The 25908-nt window shown below is 51.4% G+C and overlaps 1 protein-coding gene across 10 annotated transcripts; it reads left to right on the forward strand.

Moving 5' to 3' along the window:
* Window positions 1–923: 923 nt before the first annotated feature.
* Tmem268 (transmembrane protein 268) lies at window positions 924–24346 on the forward strand. 10 transcript variants are annotated; one of them, XM_029540413.1, is made up of 12 exons: window positions 924–1060; window positions 1957–2004; window positions 2506–2727; window positions 2914–2997; window positions 4476–4667; window positions 7678–7787; window positions 10147–10254; window positions 11616–11765; window positions 15849–15959; window positions 17992–18072; window positions 18388–18567; window positions 21691–24346. In XM_029540413.1, exons 5-12 carry the CDS (start codon window positions 4559–4561, stop codon window positions 21868–21870), a joined length of 1029 nt encoding a protein of 342 aa, XP_029396273.1. In that variant the 5' UTR covers window positions 924–1060; window positions 1957–2004; window positions 2506–2727; window positions 2914–2997; window positions 4476–4558; the 3' UTR covers window positions 21871–24346. The 10 variants fall into 10 exon arrangements, with proteins under 10 accessions (XP_029396273.1, XP_029396278.1, XP_021056503.1 ...); XM_029540418.1 differs by lacking the exon at window positions 2506–2727 and having other exon boundaries at window positions 2884–2997; XM_021200844.2 differs by lacking the exon at window positions 2506–2727.
* Window positions 24347–25908: the final 1562 nt, after the last annotated feature.

A 25908-nucleotide genomic window follows, 5' to 3' on the forward strand; every position in this document is an offset into this window, starting at 1 on the left:
TGTTTGCAAGGCCACTTGTAGAGACAAGGGCAGTGGCATGTACCGTCCTAGTCCTTCCTGGAAGCAAGGGTGGGAACCACCCATGCATTCGATCCCCTGAAAAAGAAACGAGGCTGTTGGTGCAGCAACCAAGTGCCCACCGTCTTTGTTGACAATGTTTGGTGGCTAATAGGATATAAACGCGTACTCCAAAGAAAAGTACATGTGGTCAGCCAGGTCTGCTGGTGTCAGAACAACCCACCATGGTGAACCCAAGACTAGTGATTCACCTGGAAATAGAAGCAGGCCATCACAGATCCTCTTAAATCTCAAGGAGCAGGGTGAGCAAGTGTGGGTTTGCACACCTCACACATTATTTCGTAAAAATTTCACACAATTTCACAGCACAGTCTTAACTAAAGATTTTTAAAGAAAACGCAGATACAAAGTGGAGACTACACCGACGCTTTCAATACTGAATACCGTTTTTCATTAAAAACAAGCCTGGAAGAAACTTCTGGTCCCGAGTGTGCCTCATGCATCGGATCCCATGACTCTGTCACTCGGGACAGGCCTCCCCGCCCCACTCCTTCACTGCAGGGACGAGCACAGATCTCATGCACGTGGCGGGCGCAGGGCCCCTACCGGCGCCCTGGGGGAGCGTGGCTGATGAAACGCTCGGGGCTCGGCCCGAGAGACACTCCCGCCGCAGGGCGACTTGGCGGAGGAGACTGGCTGGAGCGGCGCATCCCAAAAAGGGCGCGCGGGGGTGGCAGGGGCGACGGCGCCCGGACGCCGCGGCGCACAAGGGGCATGGAGCCTCCGACCCTGCGCGGCCCGGGCGGCAGCGCGGCGGTGAGTGTGCGCGAGCCGTGCGCGTGCCCGCGCGCCCGCGCCCGCGCTCGGGGGTTGGGGCCGCGGGGCCTGCGTGCGCGTCCCTCCGCTAAGGCTCGGGTGACCTCTTCCCGCCCCACGCGTCAGGCGTGGGATCTGCAGGGCAGGGCGGGTGATTTCTGGGGTGAAGGAACCCTAAGGCCAGAGGGCAAAGATCGGGGAGCCCGCTGCCCAAGGCGGAGGCCAGGTACGGTGGGAGACGCCGGGCCGGGCCGCGCCGCGCCGCGCTGAGCCGGCTTTCTGTTTTGGCTCCCTCCGGGTTTGCTCCCTGACCTTGGATAGTCAGCTTTCTCTTCCGGGACTTAATGGTCCTCATCATTGAAATGGGGCGTTTGGACTCCTTGTCTAGCCAGGTTTTTCTGACCTAAACTTTTGGGGGACTGCTGCTTCTCTGATGTGTTGGACTTGCTGTGTAATTAGACCTCTTGGGGGCTTGAGCCTGCACAGCCCGCAACTGGAAAATCTGGTTGCAACGTGGACTCCCAGAGGGACTCGGTCGGTCGGCAGTCACTTGCTCCCTCTGTGCTTTGCTTACCACGGTGTGGGGCTCCCTCACTTGTGTGCTGAAGACTGGAGCGGGGCTGAGGAAGTGGTAAATGGTTAGCATTTGCCTTTGGGGGTCCTGCCTGCACCCTCGTAGCCCTGTAGCTTCAGTACTGGATGAGAACGTACACGGGGAGCCCTGGACCCATCCTGACCTCTGGGTCCATTCAGTTTTGCGTGGTGGCTCCTTTCAGTCTCCTTGGCGAAGCCTAGGAACATCTAGGCAGCCCAGGGAGTCCGTCGTCCTCCACGAAGTTGCTCCCCTTTGCTACCTGGTTTCCTCTTCATCTCTCTGGTTGTTCTGAGTGTGCTTTCCCCAGTGGATGGTGATCCCTGCAGGGGAGGGCTGAGCAAACGTTTCATGGTCCACTCCTGGTTTTACAGTCCGGGGGCTGGCCCTAGAAGGTTCTCCGGGAATGTCTGTGGTGTAGGTTGATGACAGCTACCTTCTCTCAGTAATCAACCTTTTCCCAAGTGCGGATCTCGTGAACATGGAATCCATAGGGCAACCCTAAGTGTCTATCCTTGTCTCCTCTCCAGGAAATGGAGGCACAGAGAAGTCTTGTTCCCTTGCTCAAGGCCATCCAGGTGGGAAGTGGTTGGGCTGGGCAGGTTACTTTTAGCCAACACACACAAACTCCGGTGTGTGACCGGAGTTTGCTGATTGGGTCTCTGTGGGCAGCCGAGGGGGCTGATGTGGGTGCTGTGATTTCTGCCCCCAACACAATGCTTCATTGTGGCATTTTGCAACCAGTGGATCCTTCTGTGCAGCCCGGAGCTTGAGCAACTCTAGCCTGTGTCAGCTCCTCCCCCGCTTCTCAACACTCCATTGTTGTGAGGCTTCACTGAGAGGGCCTGAGTCCTCACCAGGAGTACAGATGTCAAGGTTGGGTCTGCCTTGTGGCCTAGCAGTTGACCAGAGGCAGCAGAAGGGCGCAACCTTGTGCCTCTTGGGTCTATAGAAGGAGCAGGTGCATTAAGGTAGGCTGGTAAATACTCCTTTGTTTGAGATCTCTGTTGTGAGTTGGGCTGAGCAAGAGCAGGAGGAGACTCAGGCTGACTGGACTTTGCTTCTATATCACTGCCTAGGAAATGTGGTTTCTTCTGATCCACTCGAAGGTGATTTCATGAATTAGCTGGAAGGAAGCCAGCCCGGGCGTGGGTGCTAAGGGCTGAGACCCTGGAGCCATGGACTAAAATCCTTCTCCCGACTCTTTGGCTGATAGCCACTCAGCTTTGGAGAGAGCATGTCTTGACCACGAAACAGGAAATCCATGTGGAGGAGAGGACGGAATCTGGGCTGTGGGCAGAGTAAGGGGAACGCTGCCATTGTAGACGCTCCTGCCTCCTCATCTGGCTTTTTATAGGGGCGCCTTGGGGTAGAACTTGGGGAACCAGGCTTGGGCAGCAAGTGCTTTTTACCTGCGGATCCATCCCCCTGACCGCAGATCCTTCTGTTCTGAACAGGAGTCCCCTCCCCCCATTTTCATTTTGCAGGGCACCCCAGCCTTGTGCAGCTGTGCCTGTTGAAACCTCGAGAGAAACAGTGAAGAAGCCAGAAGGTTCAGTTCCTCCCTGAAGGTCAGTGGGCAGTGGGGGCTTGGGGACCAGTTTGGATTCAAGCAGGTGTGTGTCCTCTGTATGCTTTCTGCCTTCCCCAGGGTCAACCTTCCTTGGAAGCAAATGAATGTTCTAGAGGACTGGCCACCAAATGTCTAGAGGACTTTTCTCAGGACTGGGGTGCCCTTTGTAGCATTTGATAGGACATGATCTTTCTTGGGACGCGTGTCACAGGTGGTAGCAGATTGGTGACTCAGGAGGTCTGCAAGGGAGCCTCCATAAGGAGCATTCCCCACTTTGGCTGATGATAATGGCTAAAGGGAATGCCTGTGGTGGATGCTGGCAGCACTGGCCACGCCTCCGGGACCCTGCAGAGCTAACTGCAAAGCCAGAGCTTGCAGCTCCTTCTCAGAGGAGTGTTTAACTGCCAAGGTTTCCCTGCTGGAAACCTCTGACCACCTGGAAGCCCCGGCGGCGACCAAACCCTTGCTTCAGTGAAAGCAGCTGTCTGTAAGCGGTCACACCAGGAGAAACTATCTTTTTAGGAGGCGGGGTTTACCTGGTAGCTTACACCTGTCTGAAACTCACTGTGTATCATAGGCTGGCATTAAACTTTTGATCCAGTTGCCCCTGCCTCGTGCACTCCTCAGTGCTGGGACTATCAGCATATGTCACGAGACATATGCTGGACTGAGAGTGTTTTGTTTTGTCTTTGAGACAGGGTCTCCCTGTGTAACCCTGGCTTGCCTGGAGCTCACTATGTTGACCAGGCTGGTGAACTCACTTAGATCTGCCTCTGCCTCTGGAGTGCCGGCCTTTTAAAGAGCTAATACACATGGAGTGTGATATCTGTTCCCCATGCCTTCCTGTGATTTTGATTCTTGTGTCCACTGATTCTTGGTAGTGGGTCTCTGTGGGGAGGTCTGATAGATTTGAAGAAGCCTATTTGAAACTCTGAGGATGAGTGATGTATCCAAGTTTACACAAGTAGGAGGCCGTGGGGCCACAGTGTGAACTGTAAACACGGACTTCACCCCGTTAGAGAACTGGAATGTAGTCAGACTGTCTGCCAGTTCTCTTCTTCATGCTTGTCAGGACTTTTTGCGTGCAATCTGTGTTTCCTGTTCCCTGGTTTCGGTTCGTACATCTTGCAGAGCCTTGCACATGTAAACAGAGCTGTATATATATGTGAACAGGCCTTCCCATAACGAACGTTAATACCTGTCCCAGGCTTGTCTGCCCGGGCATCTCAGGAAGGAATGGGTGGCGTCTAGTGTGGCTAAGCTGGAGAAGACCCTATGCTAGCTAGTAGGGAAATTCTCAGCAGAGGCCTGAGGAAGGTTTTAGTTCCTTCTTCTCCCTCCGAGAAGTTTCCTCAGTAAGATCGGAAAGTCAGCATTTAGACTCCTCATGGTCCTCCCTGGCCTTTAGCAACTCCAGCCTCAGGGAGGGCCAGGAAGCTGGGGGACTCAACTTCTTTCTTTTGTTGTTCTTCATAGGCAAGTGGGGGTGAGACGCTGCCCCAGCATGAACTGCACCTCCAGAAACAGGAAGTAGAAGCTAGAGCAGCTGTCTGTCTGCCATGGCTTGTGAGCCTCCCACAGATCCTGGTGGAGCAGCTGGTCCCCTGCCCACCTCTACCCTGGGCTGCAACACCCTGCCTCAGGGGAACCCTCCGGGCTGGGGGCAAGGTAAGGCCATGACTGGCTCCCAGCCTTTCACTGAGTGCCGTTCTGTGCTGAACTCTAACACTTTGTAACTGGGGTCTCTGTGTAGCTGGATGACTTTGGCATTCAACTTGAGGCTACTCTCTATCATTTCTACCGTGTTCTCACTGTCACCACCTCCTGTTACCACCTTAAGCTTGACTGTCACTGCCTAGCTCCATTTCCTCTCCTATCCACCAGAGAACTTTTTCCAGATGTGTAGCTTGCTGGCACCTTCTGCCTCAGGGTTTCCCACTGGGCATGGCATGAAGATCCACCATTCACTCACCAGGCCAGCCTTGGCGCCCCCTGCTGCCTCATTGTCTGTTCTTTGTAGGACATTCTATCTCAGGACCTTTGCACAGGATTCTTCTCTTTTCTTCTTTTCTTTTCTTTTCTCTTCTGTTCTGTTCTTTTCTCTTCTTTTTTGTTTCTAACCAATGATGCTCTTTTGGTGCTCAGTTTTCATTTATCTTTCAGGCAAATTATTTGGTGACTTAGCCTTAGTCAGCATTTTCTGGTGTATTCTCCCTGCAGAATTTATTTAGTATACTAGGTATCTGTGTAGTAACTATTGAGCTTCCCTACCAGAATGGAAGGTCAGAGAGGACAGGGCTCTGTATCATCTTAGCCTTCCTGTGTCTGCAGAGCAGCAGGAGACCTGCTCCGTTGGAGACGCAGAGTCAGTGTGGTGGGGAATGAAGACATGGGTGGTAGCTGGGTGCAACAAGAAGAAACAGCACTGTAGACTGTGGGTTTACAGTTCTGTGGGACTGTGAGGATTGAACAGAGGGTTTGAAACGCTGCTCAAAAAAAGGTGCACGACTATGTTAATAAAGAACAATTCAAGTACCTATATATACACGCTGCTGTAGAACAGGATGGGATGCAGTGTTTTTTTTTCTTTCTTCAGGACCTGAATAGCATTGCTTTTCCAAATTTTGGCAAGCCCCCTCTTGTTTCTTTGTTCACTCTCAATACACCCCACCCCCTGTCTCAGCTTTGCTTAGCTTAGATGTAGAAACAAGCATTTCCAAGCACAGGGCTTGCTGTTCTCATGTTAAGCAACAAATGAGAGATCGTATTGCCAAGAATCTGGGGACTCCTGGTAGAAAGGCAAAGAGACCAGGTGAAAGATTTCTGTAGTGTTTGGGCCAATGCTTGTGGAGCCCAGGGTGTGGCTGGCTGAAGGTTCCAGACTCTCCTGGGGGAGGTTCATCCTGTGTGGAGGGCGAGGGAACCAGTGAAAGACCCCACTGAAGGCTGGCTGTGTTTTGGGCACTGTCTCTTCCTCTTGCTTGCTCTAGCCCTCTACCCTCAAGTCAGCCTAAACTTTTCTGTTTTTCAGAGGCTCAGCTGCTGTTTCCTTGTGAACAGCTTCCAACTCATAAGACTCTCGGAGCAAACACATAGTAAGGCTCCAGCTCTTGAATGAGGGTCTCTCCTGTTAGCTGCCTTTGTTTCTTTTCTGTCCACCCCCTGTCACGTGGGTAGTCTTCAGCTCAATCTTATGCTTTTACCTCGGTGTGGGAGGGTAAAAGGTTTAGTAGTGTTGTCTTATCAGGACTTTGGAGCTCGTACTAGCTTGCTTCCAAATTCTGACCTCACTGGAGCTAGTAATTCACCCGCTTTAAGGTCGAATCCAGGCTGACATCTGCATAGTCCACAGTCTCCTGTGGTGGCTGTGACCATCTGTAGGAAAGGAAACAGTTGACCTTCCAAGTTTACCTTGTTAGGAAAGGAATGGGTCACAGTTTACCCCTCAAGAGCTGTCCTATGTTTATTCCGTGTACCACACTCCTTTTAGAAAGAGAGAGGAGAGGCCAAAATGGAATGCTCTTTTGGATAAGACCTAGAGTTTACCGAATGGATGGAATCCTTAAGATTGTAGGTGACTCCCCTCCTGACCCAAGGTATGAGAAGGAAGACTATCAATGTCAAGGATTAGAGCCCGATCATATTAATCTGTTTTATGTGTCAAACATATGCAAGGCACTAAGCCAGCTGAGGCAACCCTGTGATGAACAGACCAGTGTGGAAGTATGGCCCAAATGCAAGCTTGATGAAATAGTTGAACAGTTGCACACACACACACATTCTTGACATGTGCGGATGAGGCACTGGGGGGCCAAGGTTAATGTTTGAGTGTGCTGGAGGGCTCTACATGGATGCAGAGGATGTTTGACAGTTAACACAGGCTTGAAAACCACCGTAGCATCCCTGCAATTCTGCAGTCAGAAGTCTAACTCTGCTTTCCCTGAGCTCACAGTGGAGGCGACAGAGGGCCCTGCTCCTGTCTGGGAGCCTATCTAGACAAGGCTCTGTGTCCTTCCCCTTTCCAGTAGTTCAGACTATTGAGTACTAAGTACTCACTTCAAGTACTTAGCTTGTGGCCAAAGCCAGCAAAGGTGTAGCTGCCTATGCCTTTTCTCCTTTCAAGGACCATTGTGATTCCATCAGCCCCAGTGGGTAATGCAGGCTGCTGTTGCTGCTTGAGGCCAGCTGATCTGTGCTCTGCTTACTGCTCTTTACCCTGGCCAGCTGCATAGTCTGGGGATGAAGGAGTGGCCATCTGGGGGTTGATGTTCCATGGTAACTATTTAAGTCTGATATTTGGCGCTTTGCTGGGATTTAAATTATTCAGCTGAACTTCCCGTTCAGAGCTTGACTGAACAGCTATCTCCCCGGACTCCTAATAGAGTTGGTTGGTCAGCCTCTGTTTACATTTGCCTTGTGACATGGGACTCAGTGCCACTCATGCATCATGTGGGATGCCTTTTTGTCCTGGGAAGCTATAAATTATATAGTTAGGCCATATGGGCCTTAGTTTTGCTTCTTGGGGGCTCCCCAGTCAAGCTAAGTCCTCAGGGATTAGGTACAGCTACCATGTCCCTCATCACGAGAAGGTGCTCCCAGTCTGGGGTAGATGCTTTTGGTTCTGAACTCCTGCACAGGTATTCTTGCATGGCCCACTGATGTTCTGGTTTGCTTGCAGAGCTACACAATGGCCAGGTCCTCACAGTCCTCCGGATCGACAATACCTGTGCACCCATCTCCTTTGACCTGGGAGCTGCAGAAGAGCAACTGCAAGCCTGGGGCATTCAGGTGAGTGCTGGCTGATTGAGTCTTTGTTCTTCTCTCTGTCAACTGGGCCATCTGTCCAGCCATCAATCTCTTCACAAACATTTCCTTAATTCTTTATCTGCTCTGGCTGTGGCCTGATGCATAGGAAATGACTAGAACGATTCTTTCTTCCTAGTGTGTTAACTCAGAATGTATGTGTTGGGGGTGGCCACTCTGTCTAGGCCCTGAGCTGGCTAAACTATGCAGGGGTGAGCAGGACCCAGTGCCAGTGCTCACGCTGCCCAGCAGGAGCCAGACGTGGATGCCACAGTAGAGGGCCACACGCAGCTGTGCTGGCATAGGAGGGGGTTTTGAACTTCCCTGTGGTGGGTGGCCACAAAACCTTCATGGAAGACTAGACCCTGACAGGACTGTTGAGGGATGAGTTCAAGTATGCTGGGTGGGAGGAAGGCATTGTAAGGGAGAGAACAGCATTTGTGAAAGCGCATGGAACTTACCACATGATGGATGTGGTACCTTCAAACTGAATCCAGGCCTCAAGTCCATAGACCCACTGTGTGGAGATTGATCCAGGCCTCAAGTCCACAGACCCACTGTGTGGAGATGGATCCAGGCTTGTTGCTCGCTGCCTGTGCAAGTTTAGGCAGGAGACTCAAGTTCTCTGTGCTTCACTCTTGTCTGCAAGAGAGGCTGATGTGCATGCCAGTTCTGTAGGACTTCCATCAGGATTACTTGTGTCATACCAAGGAGCATCTGCAGATGTTCTGGGATGCAACAGGCTCTCAGTGAACCACAGCACTTACTATTGGTGTGGAGAGCAACGGTGTGGCTCTCTCCCCAGAGCCCTTGAGATCTTCACCGGACTAGCCAGGAAATCACAGGCAGGGTCACACACAGCTCAGTACAGCCCAAAGCTCTCCGAGTTTAACATGCTGCTATTGAAAGAAGACCTTGCAGACAGCATTGAGCCCTGTGCTCCAGACAAGCTGGCTTTGCTCCACCTCCTCCTCCCTCTCTCTCTCTCCCTGCTTCCTTTCTTCCCATCCTTTCTTGTGTGGTGTATGCATGTGTATGCATTTATTCTTACATGCCTGTGCATGTGGAGGTTGATGTGTCTTCCTGGTTTGTTCTCCAGCTTGTTTATTGATAACAGGGTCTGTCACTGAACATGGAACTTGCTGGTCTACCTACATAGGCTGCCAGGCATTTTTCCCAAAGCACCTCGCTTACACAGATGCTAGCAGTCCAGACTTACATCCTCATGCTTGGGCAGCAGATCCACACACTGAACCATCTCCTGAAATCCCCCAGCTTTCTTAGATTATTGTCTTGAGATTAGTGAAGAGCTTCTATGTCTATTGTTGTATGTTCTTAGATGACATTTTCATGCTTTGGGGGAGTAGTGCTTATGATGATGATTGCTCTCATGTATATGTTGGTGTGTGTGTGGGGGGCCGGGGTACGTGTGTGTGTGCGCGCGCGTGTGTGTGTGTGTGTATGTGCGCGCGCGCGCGCGCGCGCGCGCCAGGACTCATGTGTGGGAGGCAGAAGACAACTCTGTGGAGTCTGTTCTTTGCCTCTATCTTCTTCTGGATCCCGAGGGATGAACTTGGGTCGTCAGGTTCACATCACTGGCAAGCTCCTTTACCCCCAGTTCCCTGAGGTGTCCCGTGTTGAGATGATGGAATTCTTAAGTGGCCCCTGCCCTCTGGTTGGCTCCTGCTCTATTGGGCCGGATGTGCTCTGTACATACCCTGGTTTGGGCAGGAAGGCCTGTGTCCTCCGTGCTTGGGACTCTGTGCAGAGTGTCAGATGGCAGCAGTGACAGAGGGCCGAGTGTGAGCAGAGTGTCAGATGGCGGCACTGACAGAAGACAGAGCTCCTGGTGTGCACTGTGCTTCTCTCTCTGCCGAGGGCCCCCTCCCCCACCCTCCTCTCCCCTCCCCCCCACACACTGAAAATGCACCCTGCCTGACAGTGCACACACCCCTGACTTTGGAGAATAGGAACCAAGGTTTAGGACAGAGGTCACTTGGCCCAAGTCACTCAGTACTTGAATGACATGACCAGAGTTTGGTCCAGGGCCTGCGCCCTGCCCAAGGCTGCCCTCATGTTTGTTGGCAGGTTCTGAGAGTCAGGCTGTGTGGTTCCTCTGCAGGTTGACCTGGCTTTCAGGTTGTCCCCTTCCTGCAGTTAGACCTACCCTAGGGCTCCCAATCTGTGATCTGAGCCTCTTCTTCTGCCCTCTAAGGTGCCTCACCTATGCCTTATCCTCTTCCCGTGGGCCATCCTGCAATCTGGGAATGTCATGCTTGCTGCAGGAAGGAGGTAGGGAGCGTTTGTCCTGTAACTGATGACCTCTTCCTCCTGCCTGGCCTAGGTCCCTGCTGAGCAGTACAGGAACTTGGCTGAGAGTGCTCTTTTGGAACCTCAAGTGAGGAGGTACATCATCTACAATTCCAGGCCCATGAGGCTGGCCTTTGCTGTGGTAAGTGGTAAAGTAGGCCCCCCATGGCCTCCCCTTGGCCTCAGGCACACCACATTCAGCAGTGTGTCCGGAGGCATATAAGAGAATGAGGAACCCAGTTGCCCGGGCAAACCTAGTACCAAAGACATGGATTTGGTGTGGAAGGGGTTAGGAGAGGGTGGGGGTTGAGATTGGGAATCCCTAGAGCATCAGACTCCCGACTCAGTGTTGGTCCTTGGCCAAAACTTTCCCTTCTGGGATTTGGTTTTTCTTTGTTCACAGCTAGGTGTTTCCTGTATTTATAGTGTGCATGCACAGAAATGCACACATGTAGCTGTGTGTGCACATGCTTAGAAACATATAGCTGTGCCTACATATCCACATACAGAGACACGTGCGTGCGTCTGTGGCCAAACAGTATGCGAACCCAGGCTATCCAGCCGCTGCTGCTGAACCCTTAACCACGCCCATCTCTGGCTTCTGGGTTTATGGTCACATGGCCTAGCTGACCCCACCTCCCACCTTTCGGGAGAAGGGGAAGAGGGAGTTAGTTTTTAACAACTCCCTAAAAAGTACTGGGCTTTACCCTGTTAGCCCTGGAACAGCCCTGAGAAGTAGGCATGGTTGTTCCCAGTTTACAGGTGGGGAAACTGAGGCTTAGAGAGGTGCCATAGCTTATCCCAAGCCATATTCCGAGGCAAGGATCACGGTGGGGCTTAGACACAGAATTCTTTCCAGAGTGTCCTGCCCTTTTGTGTTTCATTTGAAATTGGGTGAGGAGGGTTTAGGAGTGATTGACCTCGCTATCAAACTTGAGGGCTCATAACCTTTATCCCAACTCCGGCTCAGCCAGCCATCTTCAATAGGCTGACTAAAAGAACCAGTTAAAAATGGAATGCAGAAAAGGGAGATTTAGTCAATGTGGCCTCACTGGAAAGAGTGACACAGCAAACAGTCCAGAGAGCAGAGTTTAAACACACAGCTAAGGCAAGCACATCTAAACAGCCAGGTCAAGATGTGGCCCCACCCACCACTTTCCCACCATCCTCTGGGCTTCAGTCTCATCCTGGAAGGGAGTCTGACAACTCGTTAGAGCTGTGTGACTTTTCCCATCATGAGATTCCTAGCGGAGTTTCCATTTCTTTGGAGTCCATAGTTTCAGCAGCCTAAGAGACACGAGTGTCTCTTTAGAATATCTTCGTTTCTGTTGTTACAACCTGTTGTCAAGACTCACCCAATAAACAGTGAGTAGGAGCCATCCCAGGGTCGGCATGGTTTCCTCCAGGCCCCAACGGTGGCAGGGATGTCCAACAGGGTACCCACGAGTAGAGCTGCTGTCCTGACAGCTCCATGCCTTCTACAGGTCTCCTTGTCTTCTACAGGTGTTCTACGTGTTGGTGTGGGCCAACATCTACTCCACCAGCCAAATGTTTGCCCTGGGCAACCAGTGGGCAGGCGTGCTGCTTGCGACCCTGGCCGCTGTCAGCCTGACCCTGACCCTTGTGCTGGTCTTTGAGAGGCAGCAGAGGAAGGTGAGGTGTCCGGGGCCCTGTCTGTCCCCTCCTTAGGGTTGGGTGGTCTGATACTTTGTTCTCACTCAGCAGCTCCTTCAGCTACCATCATGGCTGCAGACCCGTAGCTAACAGAAACATGAAGCTGAATCCTCTGTTGTACATTTTCTGCTCTAACACACACACACACACACACACACACACACACACACACACACACACCCTTTCCATAAATGCAAAGCTTACTGGCTTGTGCCCCCATGCTCTTTCTCCCCTCCTCTGCCTTCTCCTTTCCTCCCCTGTTGCCCTGAAAGGTCACTCTGTCTCCCTTAAATGCTTTCAGTTCACTATCTGATGACCTCATGGCTTCGGCGGCTTGCTCACTGAGGCCATTGCGTGTGGTGTACAAAGCCACTCGACCCTTGGCCAAGGAGCAAAGGCTCTTTGTTCTCTTCTTTATTTCCTTACTCAGTCGCTGCAGATTTTTGTTGGTAGTGTTTTTTTGTGTTTGTTTTCCCTGGCTGCCAGCTGTTTCGAGAACAGTTCCCAGTAACCTGCATTCCTGCCAGGATTCTAGCTAGCCGAGCTCGCCTGCACACCTCTCCCTGGAGCTGCACAAAAATTTGTGATTGGCAGGGGGGAGAGAAGGTTACAGCTCACCTCACTGTAGTCCTGGGGCTGGAGATGAGGGTTGGGGAGATGCAGTTGTTTCTCCTGGGGAGAGTAGGCGCTTTACCCACAACCAGGCCTCAGTTAACACTCAGTCGCCACCTGAGAGGCAGGCAGTGAGCTTAGAGAGTTAGGGAACTTGTCCTAGATCTCACTGTACGGGAAGAGCCAAGGTTCAGAGCCACACGTATGACCCCCGATCACCTTTAGAAAGGATGTCCCTGCCTCCCGGCTCCCGGTACCACTCACTCACAGGTTAGTGGCTGAGTATGCCTGGGCTGTGTATCAGAACTTTTCACGGGAAGCGGACTGTCAGATGCTTTCCATGGTAACGTCCTGTGGCTCTGGCCAGAGGCCTTTACAGGTAGGGGCCAGGGCTTCATAAAGACTCTGGGAGCAGCCCCAGTTCACTGCTGCTAAGTGACCAGGCTAGAGCTCAAGGTTTGACTTGTTAGATTCCAGGTAACCTTCTTAGCGCCCAGTGTTTGGCATCTAGCGCTGCTGTTATGAATATACACTTATTTCCTTGAAATGCTGTGGTTAAGAGTCCATCGTGAGTGTCCCTGGGCCAGAAACTGGGAGGGCTCCTGGGAGTGTATTTGCTCTTCTTTAAGGACTCCCGTGCTTGTGTGGCTTCACTGGGGTATGGCAAGGGCCTTTCTCTCTCCCTAGTTTAAGGTCAACTGAGCAGCTTCTGCTCTGTCTGCCGTGCTGTTTAATGGTGCATTCTCAGGTTCTGGGAAGTGGTTCAGATATCTTGTAGGCTATGATTTTGCCTGGCTCAGGATGCAGTCTTTGGGTACCTGCAGAAGCACCTCTGTCCCTGAGTTCTGAGTCCCTGGACCACTGCTTGATGTTCTGAAGTCCTTAGCAGGTGCTCCACTTCTGCCTGGCTTGGCTTCATGTTGCCAGATTCCATTTCATGCCTATGTTCACAGGGACAAATTGGGACTTTATGGCTTAATCATTCTGAAAGGATCTCTGTTGGGCTTTGCTTCGAGTCTGACAAGATAATGCTACTCCTGGGCTCTCTCCAGGCCTTTGTAACCCTTGTGCTTGGTCTGTAAAAATAAATTGAGCCTCTGGCTCCTGCTGGGAGATACTTCTTTTGAGAAGAGGAGAAAGCAAGCCATCAACCTAAAGAGGAAGAAGTGAGGAGAGCTGACAGGTGTGTCACAAGCCGCCATGACTCCAAGTCCAGGGCTGTCTGCTGGCTGTCTGGCCTTCTTTCCACCCCTTCTGCTGCTCTGCAGCTGTGCTTGTGAAGCCAGGGAGTGCCAGGTGAGGTGCTAGACACAGCCACAGAGAAGGACCTGCCCTCTGCTCATGGGTACAGCCGAGGGCCTCAGGTGCAGAGCCCGGAAAGGATTCTCTAGGCTCTGGGGTCACTCGAAACCCTGCCAGGACCCTCTCTTCCGAGGACGGAGCTCCATTCTCTGAGCACCCATTGTGTGCTCTGTGCTTAGGGCCCAAAGCCTCCTGAGATCTGTTAGCTCTGCAACCTGGGGCAAGCAGAGTTGCATCACTTCTGGACCTCAGTTTCCTCATCTGATAAATCTGGATGTATCATAGGGCAGTTGTGAGGGTTAAAGGATTATTTTAAGTGGGAAGCATTCACACTCAGACTTGGTGTAGCATAAATTCTCAGTCAGTTGTAATTGTTACTGTTGTCGATGTCATTTGTCAGTAAGAATAGCTCAGAGAGGTTCAGGAACTAACCTGGGCCACACATCTCCCCTCAGCTCTTCCTTTAGATCTCAGCTCACAGTTTCAAGCCCCTTCTTTTGACAGGGTGTTTAACTCTTATGTAGACCAGACTGGCTTCAAACTCAGATCCATTTGCCTCTGCTTCCCGAGGGCTGGGATTAATGGTACATGCCTGGTTCCAGGGATTCCTTATCAGTATCCTACAGACCTGTCCTTCCTGATGGTGCCCCTCACAGGATTGGTGGCCTTGCATCACTTAGCACCTGGAAGAGCCTCAAGATCTCTTGCTCTCTCTCCATGATTTTTTTTACCCTCCTGTGGTGAGGGACTAGCTTTTCTCAAGAACAAGGGGGAAAGTGGTGCAAGAGCCGAGACTGCCTCAGGTCCACCCAGAGTGCAACACATAGCGCCAAGGTGACATAGTGGGAAATAGGACATTTGAGTCCAGGTTCCCTGTCACAGTGACACTCATGGCCGGCCAGCATGTATGGAGTGTCCACCCCTGAAGAACCCACATGCAGTGGCTCATTTTGGCATTAAGGCTCCTAATTTAAGGGGAGTTTCCGGCTCTGCTTTAGGATGAGAACGTGGAGGCAGAGGTGACACAGGCGGTAGGGTCGGGGTCAGAAACTGAGCTCTCAGCGTGTGACTTTCTGACCAGATGAGCAAGACTGAGCAGAGTGCAAGTCATAGCCAGTGGAGGCCATCCAGTGCACCGTGGCCCCTTGTGAATCCCAGCTCTAGACTCCTGTGTGCAGTGTGGAGTTAAAGGACATGCTGGAGAATTCTAGATAGATTTCCTACTTCATCCACATCCAGTGATCTTTTTCCATGCCCAGGCAGACCAGAGGACATGCCCTTGTCCTATAGAATTTTTTCATGGGCCAATTGTGTGCCAGCAACCCTGACCCTCCTTCAGTGAGCATCAGCATTGTCTGTCACCATGTGACCCTACAAAAGACCCTCTGCACATTTCCAGTTACCCTTTGGGGGCCTGCTGCTTTGGGTAGCCCTTGGCTCTGACTAGTCGTGTAGTTGCCTTTGAAAGCCCTATGAGGGTCTCTTCTTCAGGCCATTGCTCTGGGTCCTGTCATAGCTCTCTTTAACCCTCTCTGCAGCAGACATTGGCTGCTCTGGGTGGGAGCAGAAGGAAACTGCTTCTCTGAGGGCCAGGTGCTGTGCTGGGAGCTTTAGAAGTGGGCCTGCTAGCACATGGCTTCATAGAACATGCCTCACTCATGGCTTGCTGAAGGATGAGGCCAGGGGAATCTTAAATTTGAGTCCCTGTCTCAAAGCAGAGAAAGGAGAAAAAAAGGTAGATGTGTTGTTAACAGAGCTGGTTCTTTCTACACAGAATAGACTATCCTTTAACTTCCCTCAAACAGGATTTCGTCCTGGCCCAGGGCTAAAGACTTCCTTCACAGCTAAGTGAGTTCTCTCCTCACTCCCAGGAGGCAGGGGTGTGCTTCCCCCCACCCCCCCAATCTACAACCTAAGACTGCAAGACTCAATAGAGAGGCACAGACACTATAGCCAGGAGAGGAGACAGCAGAGCTGAGCTTGGGCGTAAGCGCTCTCACACTGGTTTTACTATAGGGGAAAAAAAGAGTTGTCTTGAGCTTGAAGGTTGATGTGCGGCCTTTGGGAAAGGGACAGCTGTGATGTTCAGGGCTAGGGAACTCCTTGGTGTCTTGGAGGTCAGCCTTGGGCCTGGCACTTGTCTTTTAGGCCAACACTAACACAGACCTGAGGCTGGTGGCCGCCAATGGAGCCCTTCTGCGACACCGCGTGTTGCTGGGAGTGACAGACACAGTGGAGGGATGCCAGAGTGTGATCCAGGTACCGTGTCTCAGAGTGACCTCTCCTGCTGGCCTGCTTGCAGAGGGCCTTGTATTCTCCTGGCCTGCCTGTGGGGTCCAGTGTCTGCTGCGCTGCTGTGTCTCCCTCTCCTCTTCCCTGTTCAGTGTCTTCCTGAGGATTCCTCCTCTGTGCTGTATCCTGAGGTTGGGCACTGTAGGAATCAAAGTCCCCGTGCAGTACGAGCTTGCACCACCCATAGGATGGCAGGCACACAGTGGCTTTAAAGGGACGGTGAGAGCTCATGGTGGCCCAGGGCTGCACACCAAGTGACATAGGAGGAGAGATAAACCTGGAGAGGTTGGTGTGATGCTAAGGCCTCACGTGTCTGGCTCAGTAGTTTTTTCACTCCCTAAAGCAGTCGGGGGATCATTCATGGGACCTGGCTGAGGCTGGATTTGATACTGGCTGCCTCTGCTCAGGGCTTCAGTGCTAAGTACTCACTGCTCAGTGCAGTTAGTTGAGTGTCTTATCTATAGTCCCGGTCTCACCTTGCTTCTTGCGTGGCATGGGTACACATTATTCTTAGTCAGCAACTGAAGATAGCAAGGCTTAGGGAAGGAAAACAATCTACATAGCCAGGAAGTAGAGCTGGGCTGTAACTCAGGCTATGTCTCTTTGGCATGCATATGCCTCATGGGCCACAACCCTTTCCTTCAGGGAGACCCAGGGATGCCCAGTGTGTGCCTGCACTGGGGAACTAGAAGCTGTGCCTTCAACACATCTGGCAGACATTTGCTGAGAGCATCCACATGCCAGACACCGTTCTCTGGGTAGAACTGGGGCAGAGGACGACACACAGGTCTTTGCTCTGTGGAGCTGACCACACCCGGGATAGCTAGTGTGCCTTGTAAAGTTATCCTGCCTGAGGTATTGGCACAGGGTTCCTGGCAGTTCAGATAGAGCATTTATATCTCTTGAACCTAGGGCTCCTTCCTAGTGTCTTCTTTCAGCACACAGGAGGAGCCCTGGGATGCGGTGGTTTGATGACTAATGGAGGGGCGTGGCTTTTCAGTGGCTTCTTTTCATCTTCACAATGACATCTTGGAGTGAGATGCTGCAATGCCTGGAGGTCTTTCAGAATCCCCAGGGGTGCTGGGTGATGTGCAGGGCAAGGAAAGAGGAGCGGTCAGCAGGGGTGGGCATGGAGCAAGTTGCTAAAGCAGCATGGCAGAGAGTTCCATCTCCTGTGCATGTGTGAGGTTTGTTTTTGTTTTTGTTTTTTGTTTTTTTTTTTGTTTTTTTGTTTTTTTTACAATAAAAAGACTTAAAAAGTCATGTGAACAGATCCTTGTGGGGGTGGCCTGGCAGGAGAGACTGTGACCTTTGGTTTCAGGGTCAGTCGTCCTGAGCAGTGAGCAGGGTGGTGATTGCTGGTGTTAGACTCAGGATTGACTTTTCTGCAGACCTTGATTCTCGTGTGTATGGCATCATCAGGGCGCCTCAGTGATTGTGGAAGGTTTTGGTGTAGTAAGAATAACCTATCTTGGGGGCTGCTGAGGCTGAAGTGGAGGGAGAGGTTGGGGGTATGGACCAGGATGCCTTTCTTACCTGCGTCCTTCCCCTGAGAACACTTGTACTGACAACCTTAAACCTAGCACTGGCTGGCGGAGATCTCCTTTGTATATTTGGGTTTAGGACAGAAGGTGCCATTCCCCTGCCTCAATACTCATGCGATGGTTTGGAGTCTGTCTGGGATGCTCTGTGGGAGGTGGGGCCCAGTCATTTTGTCCATGGGTGGACATTTTCTGAATTTGCTTGCAAAGCCATTTTTCTGGGTTGACCATGTGGCTCAGTGGTAGCGTACCCACCTGGCGTTCTGTCCCGAGTTTGATTTCCAGCACCACCAGTTTCCCCCCCTCCCAGCCGTACATAGGAGCTATAGTAACACCGTTCCTACCGGACAGCAGGCGTGTCACGTGGTTATTGAGAGGTGAATGAGGACTGGGGGGAGCTTGGAGACAGACTTGGGGTTGGAAGCTCAGGGTTAAACCTCTGCTGCTTCTCCCCACAGCTCTGGTTTGTCTACTTCGACCTGGAGAACTGTGTGCAGTTTTTGTCCGATCATGTTCAAGAGATGAAGAGGAGCCAAGAGGTAAGATGGCCGCCAGCTCCTTTCCTAGAGTCAGCCATTCCCTGGGATCTCAACCTCCTGAGGTCAGGAGTATGGTGGTACCCTGCTCCTGGCAGGCCAGAGCCCGTGGCGGCAGGCAGGGTTTGCCCCCTGACCTTCAGCAGTTGCCCGGGACCCTGCTCCTGTGGGGGAAGAGTGTGATCTCACTGGTGTGCTCACCTCACTGGTGTGCTCACCTCACTGGTGTGATCTCACTGAGGTCAGTGTGTAGCGCTCTGGCTGGTCAAAGCCTGCCAGACTTAGGACACAGCTGTGCCCCCTTTGTTTCCTTTCTAGTCCTTGCTGAGAAGCAGATTAAGCCAGCTATGTGTTGTCATGGAGACTGGAGTGAGCCCTGTGGTGGAAGGGCCTGAGGATTTGGAGGATGCTCCCCTCCTGCCCAGCACGCCTGGTCCTCAGGAGAGACTGCTCACACAGACTGAACTCTATCAGCTTGTTCCAGAGGCTGAGCCGGAGGTAATGGTGCAGGGGAGGTCAGTGAGGTCTTCCCTTGTGGACCCCCGTGTGGTTGTGGTCCAGGGATGGCTCTGGTTTTAGGCTCGGGGGTTATAGCTTCTCTGAGTTGCTAGAGACCTTTCAAATCTTGTAGCTCAAGGTTATCTTTCTTCTCGTCTTCCTCCTCCTCCTCCTCCTCCTCCTCCTCCTCCTCCTCCTCCTCCTCCTTCTTTTCCTCCTCCTCCTCCTCCTCCTCCTCCTCCTCCTGTTGTCATTGTTCACTCCAACACTTTCTTTCTAAATTCTGACACTTTCTTTTTTGAGACAGAGTTTTACTATGTAGCCCAGAAGGTAAAACCATAAACCTTCCAGCTGCCAGGAGGGCAGGCTTCATCTTTATACCAGCACTTTAAGACATAGTTAAGGGAATTACTTTTGTATCTACTGGGTCTTCTGGTTGCATTTTTAGTACCTTGGCCATTCTTTTTGATAGCTACACTGTGAGGAGGATCGTTGCATGTTGATGAGCTGTAACCTATCATCTATTTGGATGAATACTGAACTTTTAAATGTCTGTTGCTGGACATTGCCTGTAATGCCAACACACATGAGCTGGAAGAAGGCGAATTGCAGGTCTAAGGCCAGTCTGTACTACACAGGGAGACCCTGCCTCAAAGAAAAAAGATCCTGTTGATCAATTGCCAATTACATGCTCATGTTCTCATCTGACTATCCAACATTGTTCATGCATGCATGCACCCATCCATCCATCAGCACATCTATACATCAGCACCCATCTATACATCCATCCATCCATCCATCCATCCATCTCCATCATAACCCATCCGTCATCCACAGACCCACCTACTTAAATCCTAGTCACCATTTGGACCTATGTGAATACTTTCAGTTCTGGCATCACCAGCCCCACAGCCCCTGCCAGGATCTGCTCTTGGGCTGCATGTGGGGTATGGCTCCTTGCTGGCAGACCTGTAAACTATGAGGACAGACCCATTCAGTAGGAGTGACCTCACGTGACATTTGGAGCTTTGAGGGTCACTTGCATTTTCCTTCCATTCTGGGGCTTTAGAAAATCAAGGTCTGGCCCAGCCCAGGCTTCCTCTTTTGCATTGGTGGGAGTCTGGGGCTTCACAGTAGGGGGATTTAAGAGAAAAATAATGGCAGTATCAGTCTCCCCACATTTTCATTGCAGAGCAGAAAAGACTGATAAGGCCACGTGCTTTATTCAGGCAGCTACGTGTCTGACTTGACATGCAATAACCCATGAAATACGGGCTTTTCACATTATTCTTTACAGTTTTCCCAAACCCATAGAAACACAATTTCTCATCAAGTGGGTGTATGCACGTACATGTATGTTTTGAAAGTAGCTTATCTGTTAGCTAGAGAAAATTATAACCTCTACCCAAACCTCAATGTGGGCAGCTGGATGTAGAGTCAGAACACCCTCTCACATTTTTAAGGATTTTTATCTTGCAAAGCACTCCTGAGCATGTCCCTGAGGTCTGCTTCACCTTTTCTTCTTGGATGGGGAGAGGGAGACTTGCTCAGGCTCCCAGCGCAAAGGAGAAGGCAGGGGAGTTGAGTGTGGAGGCCTCTCGGTGCACCAGCTGGGCTGGTTATTGATCTGGGACTAAACTGATGCAGCCAGGCTGGGTTAGTGAAATACTTGCATTTCCAATATCCTCTAGCCTAACATAATAGACAACTTAAGAAAAAGCCAGTCCTTGGGAGACATTTGGAATTAACTGCTCCTTGTCTAGGACCAAGTTTTTTTGTTTCTGTGTGGTTTTGAGGCAGAGTCACTCTGTAGCCCCAGCAGGCCTTGAGCTCAGTCTGAAGTCCAGGCTGGCTTTGAGCTGGTAGTCACCCATCTGACTTAGCCTCCAAATGCCGGAATTGTAGGAGTGAACCTGGCTTCTGGTACGTAGTATTGCTAATGGACCCAGTGATGTTTACTGAGGGGGACTAAGTGTTTTTTGCTCCTGCAGCCTCACCCCACCTCTCCACAGTGCATGTTACCAGTGAAGCCAATCCCTCAGTCAGACAGGGACTTGCCCAGTGAGCAAGGGGTGGAGGAGCTGGGATTCCTTTGTGCCCTTGAGCTCAGCACTTGTTTTTAATTACCTGCTCTTCACGCCCATTCTCCCTGGAACCCACACGGTCTTATTGCATTTAGGTAGACAATATGAGGGATTTAAACCTCCTCCCTGCATTCCCAGTTGGCTGGCCAGTGAGTGAAACCACATGTGTTAAGAGAATGCACGGCCTTCAATTTCAAGTTTTTTTTCTTGATGCTTTGATTCTCCGTTTCTGTATGATGTGTGCATGAGGTTTGCCATCTCTGTTGTGTGTTGTGTGACTTTCATCACCATCTGTCTTCTGCATGCTTCCTCTTCTGGGCCCACACTCATTTCACACCGACTTCCCTCTGCCTTCGCCAGAACTGGAACCACACCTCCTTTATGTGCAGTATTTTATTATTTATTTACTTACTTACTTATTTGTGGTAAACCAGTTTTCATAAGCAAACTTATGTCTGGTAGAGACATATCAGGTTTAATATGTCTGGTAGAGCGATACCAGGCACTACGTATGAACTGAAGGCCTCCCATCATGGGATACTTTCCCCCATCTAGCCCCAATTTGTGATTTTTTTCTAAGTGAGTCAGTCTGACCTCATGGACCTTACAGACTCACGGCCTTCAGAAAGTACACAGAGGGTGCAGGTGGTGTGGGGATGGTACTGGGGATGGTACTCCTCCATTACCCCGCACTTGCAGACCATCTGGGGGCATAGGAACATACTTGGTGTTTGGGATGGAGCCGAGGGCATCAGACATGCTAAGTGCATGGTTTGTTTCTGAGCAGAACCCTTAGTCCTTGTGTGCCTTGTTAGTGAGGCCTCTTGGGGATGATGGCGCCCAGGCTACAACAGCTCCCAGCTAATGAGTTTCAGGCTGCATCTTCTAAGAGCCCAGGTACTGGTCTGGTCTGTTATCTCTATTGAGCCTCCTTCCTGGGCCTAGGGTAGGGTGATGGTTTGGGCTTCTCATGTGCCTAAGCTCCATTACCCTCAGGTCTGCCTGCAGGGCTCATGCTGCCCCCCTCCCCTCCCTGCAGGAGATGGCTCGGCAGCTACTGGCAGTGTTTGGTGGCTACTACACCCGGCTCCTGGTGACCTCTCGGCTCCCACAGTCAATGGGAACACGACACATGGACTCTGCAAGGATCCCATGCCCCTGCCAGCTTATAGAAGTACACGTTCTGGGCACAGGATGTTGCCCGTTCCTGGCTAGGTGACCTAGGGATGAAGATGTTCCTCTTCCTCCAAGACTGAGAAGTGGGGGAGGAGTCAGGAACCCAGCATGGCCAACAGTGAGCTCAGATGAGGTCAGCATGTGGGGACACTTTAGCGAGTGTCAGTCATGTAGGCCTTGGGGCCATCAAGCACACACCAGATGCCTTCTTGGCATCACATGTGCCCTGGCTTTGCTGATATCGGAGCCGGAGTTACCTGGGCTTGTGGCCCGCATGGAGGATCCTTTCTGTTGCCTACAAAGCCCTAGGGAACTGCAGCAGACTCCACAGGGTAAGTCCCCGACCCTTGGAGTCAGAAAGTGAGTCTGAGGCTCTGAGAGGATGCTGCTCTCTCAGCACTGCCTCAGGCTGCCGAGGTCACAGTCCTACCTGCTTTCAGTGGTCGGCAGGGTGAGCTACCTTGTGAGCTACAGTACTGTCTGGGATTGTTGTCTGCTAGCACTCAGGTTATAGAGGACCAGGGTTGGAGGACAGGGGAGAGGAGGAGACAAAAAGCCGATGCCCGTCAGCAGGGTACTGGAAAAGCAGACCCTGTTGGCCTCAGACTGTCTTTGCCACGTGCTGGCTTGAGATGGGCTTCTGTCCTGCTGAGCCGCAGTGGTGTTTTCAGACACTAACATTGTTCTGGAATGACGTGTGATCAGACACTCTGAGCTTGTGTGGAGAACTCAGAGACTTTCCCAGAGTTAGGAGACGGCCACAGTGCTGTGCCCAAAGCCCTGGCCTGGTGTGAAGGAGACGGTCCACAGCGCTGTGCCCAAAGCCCTGGCCTGGTGTGAAGGAGACGGTCCACAGCGCTGTGCCCAAAGCCCTGGCCTGGTGTGAAGGAGACGGTCCACAGCACTGTGCCCAAAGCCCTGGCCTGCTGTGAAGGAGACGGTCCACAGCGCTGTGCCCAAAGCCCTGGCCTGCTGTGAAGGTCTTACTCAAAAACCAACCTTTGTGGTTTTTGTCCCCCACAAATCATCATCATAAGTTGGAACTCTTCTTTGAACTGGCATATGTATTCATTCCTGTTGAACTCTTATTCCACCCTCAAAACCCCACTCTCCGTATCCTTCCTGCTGTTCTCTGTCTCATTGAAATCCCCTTATGGATGTTTTATGTTATTCCTTGTTTCTCCTGTACATACCTCTTTTTCTGTCAAGACTGTAAACTCCTCAAGGTCCAACATTGTACCCATCTTCCTTTTGTGAATGACCTGGACTGGCTTAGAAAAGAGAAAAAAAATCTGAAAAGCCCCATGGATTGGTTGCCTTACCTGCTCCACCGATTTTGGCAAATGCCTCTGGCAAACATGGTTGAGTGATAAGACCCTGGTCACGATGGACCAGAGGTCTGGCCCTGAGCTGTGCCCCTTCATTTGCCCGTCTCGACAGGCTGGATGGGTTTGGTAATTTTCAGCTGCTTGTGCTGTTTGTTACTCATAACCTCCGTGCACAGAGTGCTCCCCGGACCCCAAGCTGAGGTGTCCCTGGTGGCTGCCCACCTGCCGTCTCGGCGGGGCTGTGTGACCATGGCTGAGTGCAGATTCTCAGGGTGTCCACTCCTTTATATGGCGATGCAGTGGACCAGAACCGCGCAGCTCAGGAGATTTTTCTGGGGGAGACATGTCCTACCTCTTTGTGTTCTGTGTTCAGAATGGAGGCGTCCCCCAGCTGTGTGCCAGGGAAGCCTTCCTCAGTGGGACCGTTCACTGTCTTTTGAGCCACGGGAAATGTCACTGTGAAGTTGATCCAGGGAAGCCTGTGCTTGTCCTCTGGTCGCAGGACTCTTGAGGGTAGTGATGGGAAATAAAACTGTTTGGTGAGTGATAGAGCAGCTTGCTCATGGAGACTTGGTGTGGCCCTTCCACATTCTCCCTGCCTGCTGGATGGGACTTGTGGGGTGAGCCCACGGTGGACATTTCTTTGTGTGTGCCTCAGTTTCCTCCCATTGTAAAATCCATGTGTCTCACCTGTGTCACAAGGTTGCTAGGAGGCTGAACCATCAGCCTTTACGTTAAAAACATTATTTTTAATCATACCCCTGTGCATGCGAGTACTGGGAATTAAACTCAGGTCCTCTGCGAGAGTGGTTCATGCTCTTACCATCTCTACAGCCCAGCGCTCGCTCTTAGGTCTTAAGGTTCGATACCCATCCCAGGCAGGAGCCATGGACACACCGCCGCCATGCAGGTAGGAGCATTCAAAGCCAGGTCCGGCCTGCCATCTTGTCACCGGGGAGGAGAGCTCGCGCCTGGCAGATGTTCCAGACTGAATGGAAACAGCCTTCAGTGCTTGCAACACCAAGTCACGAGCTGGAGCAGGAACTCGGTGACCTGTCGCCGTTTCTCTCCTAAATTCTCGCTGTCTGGTATACAGTAGGTGCTCATATGTGTTTGACACTTGTCTCATGTTCAATTGTTCCAGCACCTCAGGGCTGTGTATGCAAATAAAGAGTTGTCAAATCTCTAGTTCAGTAAGGGACCATGTTGTGGCGAAGGGAGGCTGGGAGCGAGCTGGTGGCCTCGGGTTAGACGCTGGCCTTCTCTGTGCCCCTCACTTCCTCATCTGTCAGGACAGAGCTGTGAAATGTGGGGACTGATGGAGGCGTTGTCCCAGGCCTGTTTGTTTCCCGGCGTGTCCCTCTGAGGATTCAGCCCCTGAGAGGATTTATCTCATCTCTGTGGTGCTGGGCCTCAACGTCAGGCCTCTTGCACAGAAGAGCACGGAGCACGCGCTGTCTCTGAGCCACATCCTGACCCTCAGTGATGCCTCTCTTCCTCTCAGTAGCAGCCAGATGGTTTCTCTACACGAGCACAAACACACGTTTTTAACAGGTTGTTTAAGTCTGTCATTAATGATTTTTGGTTAGTTTGTTCTGCCAGTGGCAGAAAACTCTGGCCATGACTTGTAGATTTTGCATTTAGTGTGTGTGTGTGTGTGTGTGTGTGTATGTGTGTGTATACATATACATACACACATATATAATATATAAAAGTTAGGGTCTCATTTAGCAGAGAGGTGGCCTCACACTGTCTGTGTAGCTCAGGATGACCTTGAATTCCTAATCATGTCACAACCTTCCAAATGCCAAGGTTATCGTGTGAGCAGTGCCAGGGTGGAACTCTGGGTCTTCTGCAGGCTAGGCAAGCACCCTCCTGCCCATGCATATGGGTGTGATGGGGTGCATGTGCCTGTGCACATGAGTGTCAAAGTCAGAGGGGACATCAAGTGTCCTGCTTTGTCATTCCCTTGAGACTGGGTCTCTCACAGAACTTAGAGCTTGACAGACATCTAGCAAGCCCCAACAATCCTGTTCCCCCTATAGTGCTATGCCTAGCTTTTTAAACATGGGTGCTGGGTTAACAACTATCTCTAATTCCAGTTCCAGACAGAGGATCTGACAGCTTTGTCTGGCCTCCATGGGCACCAGGCATGTAAGTGGGGCACAGAAATACATATAGACAAAACACCCATACACATGAAAAACAAAGAGAAAAAAAGAAAGAAAAGGCATCTTGGATGCTGGGGATTCAAACTCCGGTCCTCAGGCCGGGCCGCTCAGCGGAAGCACGGGTGCTAAGGAAATCACCGTTGTCCCCTCCGTTAGCCTTGAACCTAAAGAAGCTATGGAAATGTCATCTACCAAAATAAAGGCGAAAGCTTTGGAGAAATAAAGGATGCTATTTCACAAGGAAAAAGGGGACAACTTGTGGAGAAGTTGCAACAATGTTAAATGCATCCAAGAAGCAAGACAGAGAAACCTGAGCGCGCCCCTGGCTTCCAGGATGGTTCCTGCACCCATAGCAGTCGACTCAGAAGGCTCAGAACTGCTTCTCTAACCCCAAGGAATCTAGCACCCTCTTCTAACCACTGCAGGTCCCTGCACACATGTGGCATATACACAAACACACACAGGTAAATAAAAATTAAGCCCTTGAAAAATGCAAAACTTGATAGAAATAAATATCAAATATAGGCTATTAGGAAATACCTATCTATAAAAAAAATGTACAAGATTATTTCCAACAGCACT

Source organism: Mus pahari, chromosome 6, assembly GCF_900095145.1.
Source record: "Mus pahari chromosome 6, PAHARI_EIJ_v1.1, whole genome shotgun sequence".
Classification (NCBI taxonomy): Eukaryota; Metazoa; Chordata; class Mammalia; order Rodentia; family Muridae; genus Mus; species Mus pahari.